A 21,880-nucleotide genomic window follows, 5' to 3' on the forward strand; every position below is an offset into this window, starting at 1 on the left:
GCAAATGATAAATCAGTAAAAGCTTGTTTTTTTTTTTTTTCCTTCTAAACTCAATGCACCTAGCCCAAATTATTTTGTCATGCATCATTTAATTATGGTAATTGTATGTTTGTGTTTGAGTGTGTGTTTGGGGGGGTGAAAGAGGGAGTTAAATAATACATTAAACTGATGCAGACATTCGGCCACTTAGTTGTATCAATGATTCAATCTGTTTGGGTTCTGTACAGCGGCAGGATGATCTCTTGTCTCCTGAAAAGCATCTGGGGGGATGAATTTACAACAAGAAGGTTAAAAAGCCCCATCAATAACATTAATTGCAGGGCATAGCGAGGTGCAGAGTGGTGTGCATGTGAGTCATTCGCTCGACACTGTAACACGTCTGATGTGTCATTGCACAACGGTCCCCTGAGAAACACCTGAACGTACTTCAGAAAAGCTGCTGTGGCCCTACGCTTCTTGTGCCCTCTGCGTGCAAACACAAACCGGGCAACTTATTATCCTGCTAGAACTTAATTAAAACTCAGTACATGGGGGATTATGCAAAGCAAGCAAACACAATAAAAGAGTGACCGTGAGGGGTTATCACCTGAGGTGTGCGTGCATTGGTTTTATGTGTGATTATTCATGTTAATGATTTATAATAAATTAGAGGCGCATGTTTCATGGCTACCTGTTTTTGTGTGGATAAAACTATTAAGTGGCTAATTATCAGCACAATCTCTATGGTAATACTTTTAGGACTTTTTTAAAGATGAAAGGAGCATTCATGGAAGGAATGCACATCACCTCTTGCATGCCAAAGTTTTAATTAAGGATCTTGTGCAACCTGTCAGCATAATAAATAATGTAAGTAGGAGTTTAGGTGAGGTGGGGAGCAACAACCTGGTACAGTGTCAGGGAATGAAATGCTTTGGTCCAGTTAATTCAAATGCAAATTCTTTTGTTTTTTTAAATCAAATTTAAACAGTTAAAGGACACTTTTATTTAACATTATGTAGTATTTCACACAATGTCAAATTACTGTAAAGAAATGCAAGCTGCCTCAAAAAAAAAGCATGCTAGTAAAGTTCAACATATTTATTTTTTAAGCATGTAATATAATAATTTAGACAAAAAATGCGAAGAGACTCTATGCCTTGAGCTCTGAGGAAGCTAAATAACAAAATAAGTAGACATACACAAAATCGTTTAGATATTAGTTAATGATTTCTCTTTCAATAAACTGTCAGTGTACAGTGACAGTCTGATGACCTTTTGTACCAGTTGTATTGTGTTTGATGAGACCAGTCAAGGTTGTGAATTCTGTCGTAGCTCCAGCATTATATCAAAAAAAGCAGAGGGAGAGGAGGTCAGTGGCTCATTATTAACGCATTTATCATGGAGTGCCTGTCTGTCTGGAGAGGCAGACACTGTAGGATTTATTCTTCAAATTTAAAGGAAAATAAAGCAATAAAAGTGCTAAATATGGAGCTTATCCACCAATTTTAATGTAATATCAGAAGTGAGGGTCAAGACAGGGAAAGTGAGAAAATGCATCGAACCTGGGAGTTTTAAGAAAAGAACCGAACTATGAAGGCCTTTTTTTGTTTGTTTTTTGACAGAACCCATTTCTCATCACAGACGCTGAATAAGTCAACAGTTTTATTTACCTAATGACAATTAGGACAAATGATTTAGTGGTCCTTTTGATCACTAAACAGTGGATTGTCACATTCAGGCTTGAGCAGGTATTGCGTACTGTGCCTTCATGTTTTTGTGCTCGCATGCATAAGAAGCAGTGTTAGCATTGATTACAGTTTTAATTTTGCAAGTAATTGCCATTGGCATTTTCTCCGGCTGCCCATGGGACTTGCTTTGGGTATGTTAATGAGCTCTTTTGTGAAGGCCTCACAATGCACCGAAGGCTGCGTTTTGGACTTTGAACACATCCTCAGTCTTCTTCAAAGAGGATGATGGACAACTGTTTCAGAGCTAAAAGCAAATATTTCCTTTTTAACCACAGCTGTGGACTGGGACAGTGCATGAAAAATGTATTTCCTTATAGAACCTACTTCTAATTATGTGGTTTTCTGTATGATCAAGCAGAAAAAGATCAGACCAGTCACTTCAGCCTGACTGACTCATTACATGTCTTTCACTCATGTCTTCTCTAAATGCTTCTACGTCTTAATGCAATCTAATTTTTTTTCATGTGTTTTTATAACTGTGTGAAAATGTTAAATCATACTTTACTGTAAACCGTTTCCTTTGTTCTTTTTTTTCCCCCAGCCTACAACATCTTCCTTTGTAACTGTATTATTATTTTCTTGGGAAAGTCTTGCAGTTGAAACCCCAGAGGTATGCTCCAGAGTGCCTGCACTTTATCTCTGAGTCATCATGAAGAGTCTGCTCCCATTCTTTATGCCAGCTGTCACTGCACTGCCTACACTACACTATACTTTCCTCCTATCTGCAGCATCAGGATTCAGGATCTTAAAGGTTTTAGTATAGTTTTGAAAATGTAGCTTTTATTTGTAAAAATCCATGCTGTGAAACCCATTTATCAGCTGCTAGGGGCTTTAGTCTTCCTAATTAAAAAGAACCGTCACGTGCTGTATTGCATACTTTGCATGAAACATTTGTTGTTGCAACATTCTTTAACAATAATGTTCAGCAGGTCCAGTTTAGATATAAAAAAGCAAAAAATATTAAAGACACATTTACAAATCAGACATTAAGCCACAGACAAAACACTTATATAATTTTTTTTTATAGTTTGTCACTTTATAACAAAGAACTGCAGTAGAAATAAGAGTGTCTGTATTGTAACATTACACGTTTTGCCTTAAAAAGAGATCGATTTGTACATTTTGTGTGTAGTTTATTCAATGACAAACACAAGGACACTGTCTTCTGAGCCTCCGGAAAGTTCACATCCTCTACCAGTTAATTTATAATAGAATAGAAGTAAACACGTCTTTATGGTCTGGTTTGTGCTCTGTAGCTGTGTGGACTGAAGGGAACAGTGATCAGTGGGACGTGGCTGACCTTGGTAGTCATAATTTTCACACATTTGTGAGAATGGTGCTCTAGGAAGAGATTCTGTGTGGTAATGAATTTGCTTTTCTGTGGCCAAACATATCTGATACGACACACTTGCTGATGTTAGTTTTACCTTTAACTGGCTTGAATCAATGCTTCGGAGTTCCAGTTTTGATTTGTTGTACGGACTTTATAAAAAAACATGAAATGATATAGTTTAAGCATAAAATGTAGAATTAGAAGATAAAATTGTTCTCAATCACAAAAAAGTTGTACATTGTAAGTGTTTTGTTTCTAAACATTTTTCTTTACTTCCCTTAATAAATATATATATGATTTATGTACAGTTATATTAGCATAAAACTACTATATTTACTTATAAAACCAATCACAATGTGGTTATTTTAAAAAGTATATATTTTTTGTTAAAAGTACAGTAGGTTTAAGTAAAATTAGGATTGCAAAGTGTCACATTACAAATCGGTGAAATGTCATCATTTGAGTCATGGGTTTGTGACGATTCACAATGGTTTAGTTTGAAAAAAAAAAAAGAACAAATACATTGTGTAAAAAAACTAAAACCTCAAATTTAGGTAGAGTTTTACATTAAAAAACACTGAAGTTCACACAAAGACGTGTTATTATATTTATTATATTATATTTTATTGAAACTTTAATGCGCCTCTTGCAGTCATGGTTGTGTGCGCATTACTATTGTTACTTACGGTAAATGTTAGCTGTTCGGTATGAATGCCTGTCAGTTAAAGGGAGTAAAAACATTATCTTTAAATTTGAAAGTTTTTTAATATTTACAGAAACATGTACAAAATTAAAAAAAGACATTTCTGCCATTGGTTTTGGTTGAAAACAATAAAAATAAAGAGATATCTGTCATTACTACATGGATGACGTGTATCTGTGGGTCCTTCGAACTTCCGGGTTTAGGTAAATAGATTTTTAACGGAGCCGCCTCGCCTTAAAGATGTGAGTTGTGTCTCGTTTTGAGAGATATTTTCAATGAACACAACTATGTATCCAATCGCTCACATCTGTATGTTTTATAACTTCTTGTTATCCTCCTTGTTAGGTCCAAAGTAACGTTTAAAATCACCCTGACGTCGGACCCCCGGCTGCCGTACAAAGTGTGAGTAATGACAGCTCAGCGTTCACAGCTGCAGCGTTTCAACCAGCTCCGCTTCATAATCCTCCAAGCAATATTTTTTATAATAACACCCTCTGCAGTGTTAGTTGTTTGGTCTGTCGTGTAGATAGGCGCTGAAATACTGAACTGGTACATCTGTCAGTGTGAAGCTGTGATTTAGCGAAGGTTAGTCGCAGATGGCATTCTTACTTGAAATTATTTTGCCCTGACAGCCTACCATTTGCATGAAAGTGTATGAAAATAATGTCTCATATGAACTTGTTTACCCAACCATGTGGCAGATGTTGAGTCCTACATCGTCATCCTAACAAATAAGTGTACTCAAAATACTTCTTATTTCTTTATATTTTGATTTTAGTCAGTCAAACTTTTTTGTAATTGTTTAAAATTGTCTCTGTCTTTGCTTTCTGAATGCCTTTTCAAGGTTTTCTTCACACATTTAAACAATATACAGCACAAGAAACGGGATGTCCTAAATATGGGAATAAAATCTATCAAAAATCTGACACATGATCTGTTATTATTTAGCTGATCTCTCCACTGGTTGTTACAGATTTTGGCGAATAGATTTTCTGGACCTTAATGCTGCTTATGTGTTTTTATGGTTCTCAAACAGTAAACTTAGGTATTTTCATAGATTCAGTTACTAAATTAGAAACAAGTGGTTCTTTGCTAAGTTCTGTTATGTGTAGACAAAACACTTGTTCGTTCCTTGAGTTTAGGAGCCTTTTCATGCATACACGGTTCATAGGTCCTACATGATCAAACAGTCAAATCAAAAATATTCTTAAAACATAAAGGCACATTAATTGGTTTGCTTAGTAACTTTGTTTATTTTAAAATACAACTGCATTGATTGCTCCAGCTCAATTCTTCTTTAAATATGCAGATATTCACTGTTTGTGTAATGAAGGTTTTAAATCCCTGCGTTACATTTGTGTGTGTTTCAAACTACAGCCCAAATTATTGACTCCTTTCCTTTTTTTTAAAAATTAGCAAACATTAACTTGTTTGATGCATTTCATATAAGATAAAGGTGGTGTACTCAAGCATGTATACATATTTTACATTTGTTAGAAACTGGACTTTTTTTTTCTAAGACTCAGTTGCCTTTTTTTGCCCAGTTTGGATTGATGACCTCAGTTTTCTTTGACATGATAAAGTTTTTATAGATAAATAAATCACTACCAGCCATCAAAAATACACTTTCACCTAATTGTTGCTGTTTGAATGATGGACATGTGGTTGTGGTTTTGATATAATATTGTGCTTGTAGTTACATATCTAAGCAACTCAAAGGTAAAAAATGTAAGTCTTGTTAATTTTTTCCCATTAACCCATTAAAGACGAAGACATAACAGTTCTCCTATAAACAATTCACTATTCTTTTTTTTATTGTTGAATAAAGCATAAGAAGACAAAGTAAGATGTAAAACTGGTTACCTGATGCTGCATATTAGCAACTCTTGGTTTAAAAAAAAGAAAAAATTAAAAAGTTATTTGTTTCTGTTTGAGTTTGTTTTGCATTTTAAACAACATTATCTGTCGCAGGTGTGACGCAATCATCAATGAGTAAGACTCAATAATGGCCTCTTATTACAACTTTATTTTTAAAACTTATCCATCTTGCAGAATAGACGACATAGCCTTAGGTGTGCAAAAACTAATAATTTATAAAAAAAAGTGAAAGCAATATTCAGTATTTTAACCTTCATGTTTTGACTGCATTTCATTTCCCAAATGAGGTCAGAGGAGGCCTCACCGCCGAGGTCAGAATGAAGAGGAGGACAATACTAATGAAATATTTTATGAGCTCCATAAAAGGACTGCATTCGAACACTCCATGAATCTACTTGAGGCTTTTATTAAATAACCAATCAATATAAAAGGTTACCTGTCAATTTCTGCTAAGGTAATATGCTATAGATCTGTAAAATCTGATCCGTTTATTTATTTTTCTTCCACTCAGAGTTCACTGTTAGTTTGTAGTCTGCTTCTTTTTCTTTCTTCTTTTTTTTGAATCTTTCCTGCTGTGCTTGCTGTAGCAGCAGCGTCTTGTCTGCATTACCTTACTTGTCCATTACATCTTTAGCCTTTTTAACTTTGAAATATGGCTGCTGGACTGTTTGGTTTTGTCTTTGGGAGGTCTCATCTCCCCTCTGAAAACTGTTGCATTGTTAGATTTGTAGTAGAAGCGTCCAAGTCCAAGTGTAATGTGTGTAACTGTTCCATAAATGGCCTTGTGTTGTTGTAATGTTGCACTCTGGTTGTTTTTTTTTGTTTTGTTTTGTTTTTTTACTTGTTCTCGTCATCTTGAATAAAGTGGAAATCTAGCATTTACCTCAGTCAATACCCATTGCTTCCATATATTTGTATTTACAGCACAAAAATAATGATAATAATTGTAGGAAGTAAATCAAATAAATCTCTTTTTGTTCATTTTTTTTGTTGCTGCAGATTTAGCGTCCCCGACAGCACGCCGTTCACAGCAGTTTTGAAGTTCGCAGCTGAGGAGGTAAGCTTAAAGTTGAATCTGAAAAGCCACCCAGAAGATATGAAATTTATTCAGCTTTGAAAAAAAACTACTTAAGAGGGGATCAGATAACCATATGTCTGTGGCGGGCATGTTTCTAGCAGTCGCACGCTAAGAAAGAAAAGATTGTTTGAGCCTTTTATTTATTTATTGTTTTGTTCTGAAATGTTTTCTGAGTTCGGTGGAAGTAATTCCAATGGAATAATGGCTGCGAGTGTTCAGTGCCGGTTGGAATTTTCCTCACACCTAAAAACCCACCTGTAGCTGCTCGTAATTGATGCTAACTGGCCCGAAACGAATAGACCAGCAAAATGGCTTCTCTTCTAACATACAATTTGTAGTTTTCTAGCAGATCTCTCCGCCTCACACGTCACTGCAACTACAAACTGAGTTCTGGTTTTTTCTCTAAGGCAGGGGTGTCAAACCCAGTGACACAAGGGGGCCAAAATTAAAAATTTGGTCCGAGCTAAAAAAAAAAATTACATAAATTAACCTTGGTTTTAGATGTATTATGTCAAATCATTCATATAGAAATGTCAATGACCTTTTTCCCAGTTACAGAATATACGGAATTTAGAGCAAACAAACTTTAATGAACACAAAGAGATCAAACTTCAAAAAGCACATCATTAGCAGTCATTTCTTACGCCTCACTCAGCTTTTAAATTAGTTTTTTTACATTAAAACAGATTTTTTTGAAAAGCCATCAACAAAAATCTGATCATACAGAAATTAAAACTATATATTGTTGGCTTCTAAGTCACTGTCAAGAGAAAACTTCACTAATTAGGCTCAGTTTTTTTAAGCAAAATAAGAATCAGAGACTCGATCTGTTCCAGACTAGAGGGCCAGACCTAATGAAGTCTAAACGTTATCTTAGGGGCCGGATAAAATGTTACAGAGGGCCGGATCTGGCCCGTGGGCCTCGAGTTTGACACGTGTGCTCTAAGGGAAGTTCAGTCGACTATTTGACTCAAACCTGACGTGTGCTTCCATTTCCTGAGGCTGCAGAACGTAGCGAGCGTGTTGCACGCCTCCCTCTCAGAGATCCGTTTGACTTCTTTAAATTCCGTTTTCTTGATCATTTTGTTTAAGATAAGACGCGCCGCGGTGCCGGGACCGAAGCCCTTGTCCGATGGAAGCTGGAGCAGCTTGCGGTGGTGTCGACGTGCTGTTTTTCACAAAGTGCTGGCAGGGTGTTAATTTGTTTCTGTTAGGAGCCAGCGCCGCGATGGAACATTATTTCACAGTGGTTGTCTGTTCATTTTCATAAAACCAACTCGGGGCCCCTGAGGGAAACAGAGATATAATAAAAGCAAATTGTTTAAAAGTTAATTGTTTTATGTTGAGTTGCTTTAGGAATGTTGCTGTTTTGTCAGCTGGATGTCGGTTGTGCATTTTAAAATAATCAGGCAATTCAGCTCTACTCGTTAATAGTTGTTGTGTGTTTTAAGACATGTTTTTGATCATTTTTAAAAAGTAATTGGTTGCTAAATGACTAAACAGAGTTGACAAGGTGACATGATCTCTTTAGGCTGTATGTAGGTGTTAGCGAACTCAAAAAAAGGCTCCAGACCTGAACTGTTCCTCACATGTGCGGCTTCTCCCAGCAGTACTCTGCTAACCTTATCTCCCCGGTGGCAGCCTGCTCCTTTCATCCTTCTCCTGTAAATCCCACCAGCCCACATCTTCTGCTGCCGAACAGCAAAGTAGGACATGTTTCTGACCGAGCCCAGTGATTTTCTGTTTTCTTTTTTTTTTTTTTCATCCACAAATCCAAGCATTATCATCCCCTCGAGCTCTCTTCTTCGAAGTGTTTATGAGCGTGGAAGCGTGATTTTTTTTTTTTTTTCTGTTTGACAAACTCAAACGTTTTGGCAGATAGAAATGCTGGAAACGCGCTCTGCGGAAATTTCTGTTTTTGGCTGATTTGGGTCTGAACTGTAACTGTAGACGGCAGCTTCTTTCCTAAAGGCCCCCCACCGCCCTGGAGCTAAGAATCCTTTTTTTTATTTTATTTTGTGACTTTAGACAAAATGAAAGTTGATAGCAACATGTCTCTGACTGATAAGCCTAAATAATCTGGTATAAAAGTAACTCTTTTTTTTGGTTTTTAGTGTGCTCATTTGAAACTTTTTCTCTTTCTGTGACAGTTCAAAGTGCCGGCAGCTACCAGTGCAATAATAACAAACGGTAAGTTTGGAAAGAAAAACTCCCCTCCTCATTATTTAAATACAGTATGTTGGTACTCTTTTTACACTAACCTCTTTTATAATGTGTTGAACTATTAAAAGGACAATGTTTTTACTAAATATTATAAATTAATGTTAGTTTATATCACTATAACATAAATATATTTCATTTTGTTGTTTATTTTCTCTTAGAAGCCATTTAAAATTAAATAATTAACAATTATCTAAACTGGTCTGTATAATCCTACTTTTTGTCTTTATATTCTTGTGGAAAGTTGTGAACTTAAAATAAATTATTTAACAGTTTACTAGTAGATCTTTTTTTATGTTATGTTGGAAATTAATGCGCTTTAAGAGTTTGTAGTTAAAATATACAGCATGTCTTTTTATGTAGACCTGCCTGTTAAAGACCTACGTAATCTGTTGTGTAACAACGAGCTACACACTAATTTTTTTTTTTAGTTTTATTTGTATAAATACATCAGTGCAGGAACTTCAGATTTTTAGGTGTCTGGTGACAAAAAACAGAAATCGATTTCTGTAACCTGAAACAAAAGTACAGAAAAAATATATTAAATGCTTTAATATGAACACAGTGACTTGAATAATTAAAAGAACTAAAAACAAATAAATGCTGCCAGTTATAGTCTGAAGAAAAATTGGAATCGGCTTGTTAGAAATCTGAAAAAACTTGGTGCCTATATAATTTTGTTCTGTTTGTGACAAAAACGGCTGCAAGATGACTAATTTGTCAAATACGAGTTTTAGATTGATCCGATTTGACGTTTGGTGTTGCAGTAGTCAGGATAGAACTGGCTGATGCACATTTCTGTGCTGCTTATTTGCATAACAATTTTTTTCCCATGCCCTTTTGCAGATGGAATAGGAATCAACCCTGCCCAGACTGCAGGTGAGCTATAATGTTGTTTTGTAGCTCATCTTAAAAAAAAAAAAATTGCCTTAGAGTAAGAAAAAAGGAAATCATTTTGATTGTTCTTGTTGCTCTTATAAAACCACTTGAGGAGGTTTTAGCTTTTCTTTCAATTCAGAATCAATGCTTGTGGAAGCTTAACAACAGCACGGCTTTCTTTTAAGCTTTGTTTTCCTCCCTTTTCCTCCACATGTTTGTGCTTTTATCTGCTGTTAAGGTAAAAAACGACAACATATTTGCTGACAGAAGCAGTGGTTAGCAGTGGACTTCAGATGAAAAGTCCTTGAAGGAACAAGAAATTACGTTGTTCAAACAAACACGGTTACAGTATATAGTTTTCTGAACGACCAAAATGAACAAAGTACAAATTTAAGTTTATTCATTTGACTCTATGTTTAAAACTTACTCATGTAGGTACGTTCTCATGTCTGACTGACTGAAGGACAGTCGAGACCATCCAAGCTTTTATTAGCAAAAGGTGCTAAAACCTGTTTGTGATGGTCTGAAGGTTCTCTGTGGCCGCGGTGTGAAGCTGTAGGAGGATAATGTGGATCTGACAAGATGTGCACTCCAATCTAGGCAAATATTTTTGGATGTGTGGAGTTATTTACCCTGCACAATGTGAGACCTCATTGAAAAGGACTTAACAGCAGGTTTTCATAGTCCCTCAATCTGTCTAATTTTGAAAACTGTATATAAAAAGGAGAATCAACACCAATGAGAAGGGACTGTACGACATTTGATACTTTTTTTTATTTTCAGCACGAACGAACGGAACTCTTCTTGCAGAACTGCAGCAATTATAACATCCCAAAATGAAAAAAAAATTTAAAAAGTAATTAAAAGAAATGCCTGATGTAACACACTGTTAGGCACAGTTTCCTCCCGACCCTTTGAGTGTGTTGCAGGCATCGAATTTTAAATTTAAATGTAGTTTCTGCATGTATTTATGGACAGCACCTCAGTCAGGACTGAAGAAGAACAGTTGTCTTGGCAGAGGAGTTAAAAAGAATTTAGTAAAAATTAATAAAACAGAGGGTTTTTTTTGTTTTTTTTAAAAATGGAAACATTTTAAAATATAATGATGCCTAAACTGTGTTTTAGCTACAAGCTGTCCAACATTGAGAAACCGTATCATCCCCAGACACTTTCTGAATTCATAACAGTGACGAATAAATCTTTAAATTCTGCTGAATAAGTTTCAGCTCCTGAAACGATGTCAGTTTAACAGACAACATCTTTGCAGTTCTCTCCATGTAAATTACCTGATTCACGAATAGAAAAGGAAAAAGCCCAGAGACTCCGAATTTAATGTCAAATTAAAACATGACTGGAGGAGACGACGAAGCAGTCAGTTTAGTTAAAATTCACTTCAGCGTCTCGTGTCACAGCGGAGTCCCGGTGAATCAGTTTTTCTCTTTGTGTCGGGCTCCTCTGTGTTTTCCTGAGGTTCACGTTTCTTCTCACGCAAGTCATCGTTTCCATCAAAGGCTGGTTACAGATGACTGGGGGTGTTTTTTTTGGCTGCTTCAAACTAAAACAGAAACTGGGTCTTTTCTGCTAAAAAATAAAAGCTGGAGAGGTGGATGCATTCACAGCAGCTTTTTATCAATACTACGCTCTTACTGAGCTGCCAAGAATAGTCTCAGTTCAGACACCTTTTGTCAGGTTGACTTCTTTTTTTTTTCGCCCTCCCTCTACAGCCGCTCTTGTTCACACGACTGAGTACACAGCTGAAAGTGATCGAATGTAATTTCAGTCTGGTTTCCTCACACACGTCGACACCAGTAGCACGCTCCTGTGGGACGTAACGAAGGGTCATAAAACCTTACGATTTGGGTTTAAAAGGTGTAAGATCTCATCTTTGATTTCCTTGTTACCGATTGAGCAAATGAATAAATACATGTAATTATTGTGTTTTCATAAAGCGGTCTGAGGAACACGGTTTTAGTGACGGTAAACCCAGATTACGAACTGTGATCTTCACACGCTGCTCTGTCCTGTGTTTTGCAGGGAATGTATTTCTAAAGCACGGCTCAGAGCTTCGCCTCATTCCCAGAGACAGAGTGGGAGGACAAGGAGACTGACTTATGCTGTTTTTTTTTTTCCTCGTTGATGGCATAATGACTCACGCGGCAGAATCATACAACACTTAACGACCCAGGAAACACCTCTCAGCATGTGTCATGTTTATTTTCTGGCCCACGACTGACGGTGACTGACTCGCACGGGGATACGCGTCGAAACGCTGTCTGCATCTTCATTAAGCTCCAAAGTTTGTAGTGACACCAGGAGAGATGCCCAGAGAATAATAATCTTAGACAAACACGGCATCTGCGGATTTACGTAGGATTAACAACTGAGTCAACAGTAACTTTTTGTATTTTGTCACATCTCAATAAACCGTAAACGGAAAATCCCCATAATTCTTTGTTTAGTTTTGTTTTTTAAAATGCATGACAACATAAGAGGTGACCCTTTTTTATTTATATATGCTTTTAAATACCTTTCATGCTTCATCACTGGTTTCTGAGGCAGATAATTATTAATTTAACATTAAACCCATGATTACTTGCATTGTGATTATGTTTTTAAGCTTTTTTTTTTTTTGGACCAGATGTTTTTCCTTTTATAGACTGAATCTTCAGAGAAAAATAATAATCCGGTAAAAGGAACCATGCAAGCGCATGGCTCTTTGCTGCCCTCTGTCTACTCATATTCTAAGTTATTCATTGTGCATCTTCACACTCACAGAGTAAAGGAATGTTTTCATATGCATTGTTAAATTAAATGTGTTTAGCAGGAGTTGAAATACATAAAAACATCAACAGATGTGTCACAAAAGTTGCAGCATCCCTAAATGTTCAAAAAAATAGTTCGTCTTTTAATCTGGGAAATAAATATGAAATGTTTGCAATTATTTGGCCAATGTTGTTTTTTTTCTTTTTCCAATCCGAAACAACAAATGAGCAAAGCAGAAAAGCTCCGCTTCGCTGCTTTTCCAATAAAGCTGAAGAAACACTTTATTATCCCCTCCACATTAATCAATAATTTAAAGGGGCTGAATCATCCCGTGCCTGCTTTTATTTTGTTGAGGATCGTGGAACGGGCTGGAGCCCGGCCCGCTGTCATCCGCGGGACGCAGCCTGGACGAGTCATCTGTCCATCACAAGGCTGGTCTGAATCATTGCTTTACCTCAGGGGAGGGAAAAAAAGGCAAGTTCTGAGAAGAGTCTGGACAAAATAATGGAGCATGTGCGCTGTTTTATGCCAGAAGAGCTCACAGTTCCTTCTTCCTACCATCAGGCTCCAGACTCAGATGGAGGGGAGGAGCATTACAAATGGATTTTCTCATTTATTTTAATCAAAGTCACTGTAGGGCAAAATCCATCAGAAATGTACTTGGAAGCCACAGAGTGTCCTGAATGCAGCAGATGTTATCAGTCGCAGTGCTGCTGGGGTGGTCTAAAATAGTCCTAATTACTGCAGATTTCTGCAAAAACGATCCGTCTAGGACTTGTGTACTTAAGTAATTTAAAATGTAATAAAAATGTACCAATTTAGTAAAACAAATATTTAAAAAAAATAAACAATGGCTGAAGGGTTTTCCTCATCCCACCATGATTTCGCCAGTAATATGACTTTGTGTGAAAAATAATTACCAGTATCAAAGGCCTAGCATTCCTTGAAGGAGCGCACTCATCTCATATGTTGAGAGTTGACGAAGTTGAAGCTGTTTTGGTCGAACCTTGTAGGCCTTAAGGACATTATGTACAATCTCATGCGATACTGCAAGATCCTGTGATCTCTTAGTGCTTGAAGTATGTGTTGAGGATGAATCTCAGCTGGCAACACGCCATGTTTTAAGGTCAAGATCTGTGAAAATGATTGCACTGTAGCCCTTTATGTGTTGGCCAAGGCTGATAGGCTGTGGCACCCATCTTGAATGAGGTTGACTCCGAAGGTCACTCAGTTGTAGATGGATATCTGATGGTTTGTTTCTGAGTTTCAAGAAAATCTGTCAAATGCTTCATGAGAGATTTTGCTAGCGCTACAAACACACAACACATACTCCGGCAAGAACATGATTGCCTTCAACAGCGGGGGATAATAAGTCATGGGCACAACTTAAACAGATGCTTAGATGTCATCTGGATTTGTTTTTTTACATTTTTATCACCAAAAATCTTTTCCTACATGGATCCCAATGAAAAGCCTCAACCCAACTTCTTAAAGCATAAATGATACAGAATTATATCAAATATGTGGAACAAACTGATGGATATTTCAATATTTTTTTTCAACATATTTGCAAAATTACTGAAGGCTCTGCAAACTTTCTGTCTACACAGATGGAAAATTAGAGAGCACCTGCTAACACACCCATTTTTTTTAGCAAAACAGATTGACTAAGACAGTCCTGACGGATATTTAGGAAAAAGTCTGTTACCTCTTTCATTTGCTTCAGTATCTCTTAACAATTGTATTTACATAGAAATTATGAAAACTGTAGCTGACAGAAGAAAGTCCTCAGCTATATTTGCTAATTGTCCCTGCAGGATTTTACAAAAACCCACAAAGATTATTTTTATCTCTTGCTTTCTGCAAGGAAAAACAGATTAAGATTTCCACCAGATTCTTTTTTTTTTTTTTTTTTTTTAACTTTCAGTTTATAAATAGCAGGCAATCAGAGAAACAGTCAACAGGATGCTGACATGCGGGATGACAGCAGTATTGACTGATCGCATTGAATCGGGGAATAAAGTCCACTTTTCCTTTCAAAGGCTCCTCTCGTGGACTCCTTTGTGCTTTTCTCCTCTTTCTGTGCCCCCACTGCTTTATAAATGTCATGTTGAGTGTGCACTTTGGCCTCCTCCATTAGTGGCAGCCAATCTAAAATGAGATCTGCTGATCCTTAACAGGCTCAGCGATAAAGCCCATCGGTCTAGCCACAGGTCAGCGAGCCAGATAAAGAAAGCTCCTGCAGAGGTGCAAACAACCTTTTCATTGACAACCTCTGCAGCTAATTTTCAGTGTATTCCCTCACTCACATATATGTAATACTGCCTTACAGCTGTTCATGCAATCTACAAAGAGAGTGGAAAACATCAGTTAACACACACAGATATATATTTATATATATATATATATATATATATATAACAGTGGATATGAGGAAGTGATGGGCAAGTATGGCAAGAGGATGCCTGTAGTCAACACCTATTTCCAAACAGCAGAGTGACCTATAAGAGTGGAGGCAGGAGTATGCAGGTAGACTACGTTCTGTGTAGAAGAGGTAACCTGAGGGGGGTTGTGAACTGTAAGGCTATGGCAGGGGAGAGCATGGCCAGACAGCATCAGATGGTGGTGTGTAGGATAACTGTTATAGTGAAGAAGAGGAACAGAGTAAAGCCAGAGAAGAGGACCAAATGGTGAAAGTTGTGGAAGGAAGAATGTTGTGAGGAGTTCAGAAAGGAGCTGTTAAAGGGTCTGGGTGGTAAGAAAGAGCTTCCAGATGACTGGGCTACTGCAGCCACAGTTAGGAGAGCGACAGGTAGGAAGGTACTTGGTGTGTCATCTGGACAGAGAAAAGATGATAAGGCAACCTGGTGGTGTAATAGTGAAGTGCAGGAAGTTATCCAGAGGAAGAGGTCTGCCAGGTAGAAATGGGACAACGAGAGGACTGAAGACGGTAAACAAGAATATAGGGAGATGCAACATAGGGGCAAAGAGCTCGGTAGCCAAGGCAAAACAGGAGGCATATGATGAATTGCACAAGAGGCTGGACACTATGGAGGGAGAGAAGGACTTGTATGGCAGAGCTGAAGATGTTGAGGTTCTCCTTGAGAGTGAGAAGGATGGATAGGATGAGGAATGAGGTCGTCAGAGGTACAGCACAGGTTGAACGGCTGGGAGATGAAGTTAGACTGAGATGGTTTGGACATGTACAGAGGAGGGACAGTGGGTATATTGGTAGAAGGATGTTAGACATGTAGCTGCCAGAAACAACAAAAGACAAAAAGGAGATATCTGGATGCAGTTAAAGAGGACATGGAGGTAGTTGGAGTGAGGACAGACTGGCTGTGGCAACCCCTGAAAAGGGAACAGCGGGGAAAAAGAAGAGATAGATAGATAGATAGATAGATAGATAGATAGATAGATAGATAGATAGATAGATAGATAGATAGATAGATAGATAGATAGATAGATAGATAGATAGATAGATAGATAGATAGATAGATAGATAGATAGATAGATAGATAGATAGATAGATAGATAGATAGATGTTATCACACTTGAATTATTTGAAAGAGCTATTGAGCCTCCATTAGAATTATTTAATATTCTTAATGACCTAATCCTGCCCTCTTCTGTCAAAAAATCAGTATGACAACAGGCAGAACGCCACATGAGGGGACTCTGGGAAGCTAAATTCTTAGATTTGACAAAAGTTCTAGTTATAATTTTATTAGTTATTATTTTCTGCAATGATTTTTCAGTGTTTTCATGACTCTCAATTATAAACTAATTCATGTCTGATGTGGCTTTTACTATCCAGTCATTATGTTTGACAAACCAAAATCTGTAAAACATCATTTATTAAAAGGAATTACATGTAAAAAAAATGATCCGCTGCTCAAATTATAGATATTTTGTGTATAAAAGGTACTTGACGGGGACATGGGGTTTGCTAGGTTTAAGTTTATAGAATAAAATGTTAACTAAATAAACTCCCATAAAGATTATAGCTCCAGATTTGTAACTCTGTTAGTTGGGAAATTATCAGTTCTTATTTTAGAAATGTTAAAAGAAAGAAATTCTTTATATCCTAAAGGCTCCATTGAAAATCAAATAAATAAATAAATAAATAAATAAACCAAGGCTGGTACTGAGGCCATATAGAAAACTGGTTTTGAAAACACGTTCTCCATAAGGTTCGGGAGTCTTTTAAATCTGATTAAACAAGCCTCCAGCCGAATTTTTCTAATCCCCGTTTTCTTTGCATTTCACATGCACCAACTTTCTTCACCCGTATGAATTATGACTCGTGGGAATAATTATGGATCTCAAAGAGGGTGCATTTTCAGGACACAACGACTGCAGGCTCGGTTTGTGTGCATGCTGCAAACAGAAAGAGCAACGTTTTAGCCAATGTACCTTTCAGGCAGCAGCTTGTTTAGGCCCGGTGGCAGCATGCTGTGAGAGCGTGCCCTCACAGTGTGGAGACTTATTTGGAGAGCCCGTGCTCTGCAAACATTATAGCAGCAGGTGTATATTTATGTTGAGCGGCAACTATCAAACACTTGCGAATGCGAGGCTGTTGCGCTGAAAACACTTGCAAAGTGATCATTATTCTACCAGGATTTGAATTTTCAGATTGTATGTTAAAGTTAGAATTTAACTCAAAGCATCACGGCTGCATATTCCAATAGAGGTCACAGCGTGTAAAGGCAAAATAATTGTTTTTTTTCTTTCAGTCAAGAACAAAACTGATTATCTTGGTGTTAGGTTATATGTTTAAGTTCCTGTTTGGTCTGTCCTTTGCATTTGTTATAGTTTTTTTTTGTTCAGGCCTTGATGGCTTTTGAAAAAGGCTTCTATTTTGCAGCCCTTCTCCTTATCAAGAAGACAGGAAATTGTTCTCATATGTAGAAAACAACCAGTACTCATAAAAACTTGCTGCAGCTCCTACAATATTGCCCCTTCCTGACCAGTTTCCGCCTTTTCTTCTCAATAATTTTGTAGAGATGTTCAGTTTTTGGTAATGTCACTAATGTTTCCCTTTTTTTTGTCTTCACTGTGTTCCTTGAGTTTTCTAATGCTGTGGGGGGAAATTTTGTAACCTTTTCCTGACTGCCGCTTTTCAAACAACATCATCATTTCGACGCTCTGTAAGCTCTTGGTGAACCATGTATTTTACTGTGGGATGCAACCAAGTAAATGTCAGGAAAATCCTACCAGGACAGCTGAACTTTAATTCAGGGTAATCAGAGTCACTTTAATTGATGGCAGGTGTGTTCCCAGGAAGAACGGAAGCAGTAAAGGAATCAAAGGGTGCTTCAACACATTATTAGTCTTGCAGCCAAATTATTGCTTGGTTTTATTTTTAGATTTTCCCCCAGCAGTTTTTTTCCCGAATTATTGGTTGAGTTGTGTGTCAAGGTAAAGGTGAGAAAATCAATGAAATGATTAATAGTAGTTGTCTTTACATCACAAAAACCTGGCATTGTAACAGGGGTGTGTACACTTTTTTATATGCACTGCATGTGATATTCAGTAGAAATGAATATCTGTATCAGAATATATGGTGATCAAGAAATGACTACATCTAGACCTGCTGCTGGTTGTGTTTCGTTTCAGTGAACATTACCTGGTCCATCAACTTGGCTTGGACATTTGTGTTCTTGGCTGCTCCACCAATCTTCACCACCAGAGGGCAGTAGCTTATAAAAAACACGAACCACATCAGTTCTTCACCTGGTCATTGAAATGGAATAAATAAGCATTTAAATCAGTTCCCCATCTTATTTAAATTTACAGGAATAATCATAGTTTTTTTATTTTACATCATGGAAATCTATTTGTATTTTTGCAAGATTATTCTTATAGCATGAGCATTAATTTTCTGTTCTTACACTCCTACACCTTTCTAATAGAATGCAGAATAATTCAGTCTGGACTCTCTTTTTCTCTTCTATTATTTATCTGACATAGTAATTCACATAGACCAGAAAAAGCTGTAAAAAAAGAGAAGCTGTAACAAACTTTCAATAAGAAACAGTGAGATCTGACAGCAGAGGTTACAGTTTGACTCTGCCTGCAGGGCTGAAGGCTGAGTGCTTTGTCTGATTGCAGCAGGTTTGTCCCTCATTAAACCGATCATTGTTATGAAATCACATTAAACAGAAAATGGTGTCCTCAAGGGACAAATTTGAAAGGCAACCCCCTAAAAAGGTTTCACATGCAGGCTGTAACCAAATGATATAAACTACCTCTTGTAAAAGCCTCGCCAGTGAGTGTCTGCCTGAGAAATGTTGCACTTTGCAGAAGACTAATACCTGGCCTTTGTGCAATAAATGGAACTAAACTAGAGCAATTGCTTCAAAAGACAGAAAATAGCTCATTAAAAGTCTGCCTTTTCTCACCGTTTTCTGGTGAATCGAGACAGGAAAAAAAAAAAAAAAAAGCAAAAAACCCTCAGTTACAACCAGTATTTACTCAATTTTCCCACAACTGACAACAATGACCCTGTTTCTTGAAATGAAAGGCAGAAGTCTGCAGAAGGATTGTCATCTGTGGCTGAATTGAAATGTACGAGACGCGGGAGCAAACTGGCAGTTTCACCAGACGGCAAACCGTACCCAGAATGGCACTTTGTGTAAACTAACATGGTCATTGTGTTGATGATTACAGAGCAGCAATGGCACTAACATTTCTGTTCGGAGGAAAGGAGTTTCTGAGGCGTCCCGAGAATGTCTGCTTTTCCACCGCTGTAATGTGGGAACAAAGACCGACCAGATGTGAGCCTTTGTATGCACTTGGGTGAGTGTGTGCAAAGTGGCATGGGGGGGGTGGGGGCATGGGGGTGCAGATGGAGGTGATTTACCATTGCATGTTCGGCTGACCCAGACAAAAAGTAATTTCATGTTGCAGGGAGATGTAACCAGTGAGTTTGCATGTCGAGCTTTTATGTGTCTGCCTCGAGAAGAAACAGGCTCCGTGTAGTTCTAAAGATAGAGAGGTCAGAGTGGGGAGTGACAGGATGCATGCTCTTTTTACTTTTTATTGATGCTGAGTGTTAAAGAAACATAAGTGTAGCAGCGGCGAAATGAATGCAAAAACGTTATTTTATGCTGTACTTGAGTGAAACTATGAAAAACAGCTTCATCTGTCTTACCTTCTCTAGATGTTTAAAATCCTTCTGTCATGCTGTGAATGAACTACTGGACATATTTTAATGAAACTTTAATGATGGCTGCCATAGCTAATCAACATTAGCCAACATAAAATAGCTATAACTCTATATAACTAGGGAAAATTTGCATTCTTTTAAATAATGGTAGACTTTTATTTTTCCTTAATTCATTTTGTGGCTAACTTCAGTTATTGCTAATGGTTCTTTTGAATCATTTTACTTGAGTTGTTTTGATTTTTTTATTTTTGCAACTGGGATCTGTGGGTGGTGTGTTTTGATATCAGGATTTAGAAGATTTCCTGTATCGCCTGCTTTGTTTTTGTCTGTGGGTTATTTTAAAGGCTTTGTAGTGATTCCCTCAGATAACCAGACTTAATCCTCACCCATCGTGTGTCTGAGGATGTAACTTGCACCATTTATTCACCTACAAACAACAATAATGTCAAGCCTGTTTGAAACTGCCCATAAGAGGAAAAATGTAAATTCGACTGGAATAAATTTGCTTGGTGTTGTTGAGAAGTTAATATTTTTTTGCATACATGTCAAGGTTTTATGCATATGTAACAAATTAGGATGTACCTGACCCTCACAATGTCATTAGTCGGCAGTTTTGAGTTTTTTCACTGAGCCGTGTAGGCTCAAACCTCAAAATCTCCACATGTGGCCTTATCAGGGCACAACAGCTGCTGCACAGAAGGAACCCCGAATCCTGTACCACAAATGTGAGGCTGAGCTTTCCAAAAGTTTCATTGTGCCCATCAGGTGATAGAGAGCCGCAGGACTGAGCCAGCGTCTGGGTGCTAATTAGTCACATTGGGAACAGAACAAATGTCTGACCATTCAGAAGGTTGAATCGCAGAAGCAGGTGCTCATCAGACAAATGTTATGCAAATTATTTTACCTTTTATTTTCTGTAAAAGAATGTTAGAATGACGCTCAAAGTTTAAGGTGAAACACGGCCTTTAATTTTTGCCAAGTTGTTCATATCTCGCTCCACGTCTCTGCTGCAGACTCTCAGTATAATCTGTGTCATGTCTTCCCACAGTGCAAACCTAACATGCATGCAGGTGTTTTTTGTCCTGTGAAGTAACAAGCATGTATTTGTGCTTATAAAGTGAATGACAGCTGGAAAATCAGCCTTTGCCTTGTACTTGGAAAAAAAAAAAACATGGCTCTGGAAGCTTTTAATCACCTGGAATTTTAAATGGAGCCGGCGAAGAATCAAAAAGTCACACCAAAGCTCGGGGTTAAGTCTCAAGATTTTAAAGAGTCGAGGCTGTTGGAATTAGAAGTGAGGAACTTGTTAAATATTCGTGACAGCAACTTGTTATCGGTTTTATAGCCATTGAACAATTCTTCAGCTGGTTTACAGCCAGTCACCTGATAATGGCTCTATCAGAACGAATGACTGTTTCATTCATTCATAGCATTTATGATGCTTGTACTCAGATGAGCTGATCCATAACTTAATACAATTTGTTTGAATAAAAATATTTGCATTAAAGGCAGTCATGCCAAAGCCATTACAAATCTTTGTTTTACATTTACTATACATTAATGAAAAATATGCACAGTAAAATTGTTTAAATTGCTCTGAGCACATTTCATCTTACTTTGCAGTTTTCCCTCGATCACCAGCATGTACTTGCAAGATAGATATTTCCTCTTTCTTCACAGTTTTCTGCACTTTTTGATCTGCAAGACTTGAGAGTGTTTTCCACTTGTCCAAACAGCTGCTTAAGGCAGCGGTTTGAAATTTAGCTTTTTGCATCGGATGAACAATACGGGAACAGGGTTATTCCCCCCCCCCGGTTAATGGTAAGGTTTTTATTGTCTTATTCTTCCTTAAGGGAAGGTCAGCATTATTTAGAGGCCCGTGCTGAATGCCTCAAAATAAACAGGTAAATAAATAAATGGATGAATGCATACATGAATAGGCAATAAAGAACTGAATCGCCACACTGCAGCTTTCTGTGAGGAGTGTGGACATACAGCTGAGCAAATGAGAAGGAGCATTTCAGAGATTTAATAAGCCAAAACCGGACTGACTAATGACAGTGTCTCTTTAATTAAGGAATAAAGCCCAAAGCTCAGCTTTTATATCATCAGTATTGGTAGAGAGATG

General features: G+C 37.4%; 1 protein-coding gene across 1 annotated transcript; it reads left to right on the forward strand.

Annotated features, from left to right (window-relative positions):
• Positions 1-3,928: 3,928 nt before the first annotated feature.
• ufm1 (ubiquitin-fold modifier 1) lies at positions 3,929-12,759 on the forward strand. Its single transcript, XM_017417965.3, has 6 exons — positions 3,929-4,005; positions 4,109-4,165; positions 6,641-6,698; positions 8,870-8,909; positions 9,786-9,818; positions 11,853-12,759. Coding segments are annotated over exons 1-6 (264 nt in total). The 5' UTR covers positions 3,929-4,003; the 3' UTR covers positions 11,927-12,759.
• The last annotated feature ends 9,121 nt before the right edge of the window (positions 12,760-21,880 follow it).

Source organism: Kryptolebias marmoratus, linkage group LG13 (assembly GCF_001649575.2).
Source record: "Kryptolebias marmoratus isolate JLee-2015 linkage group LG13, ASM164957v2, whole genome shotgun sequence".
Classification (NCBI taxonomy): domain Eukaryota; kingdom Metazoa; phylum Chordata; class Actinopteri; order Cyprinodontiformes; family Rivulidae; genus Kryptolebias; species Kryptolebias marmoratus.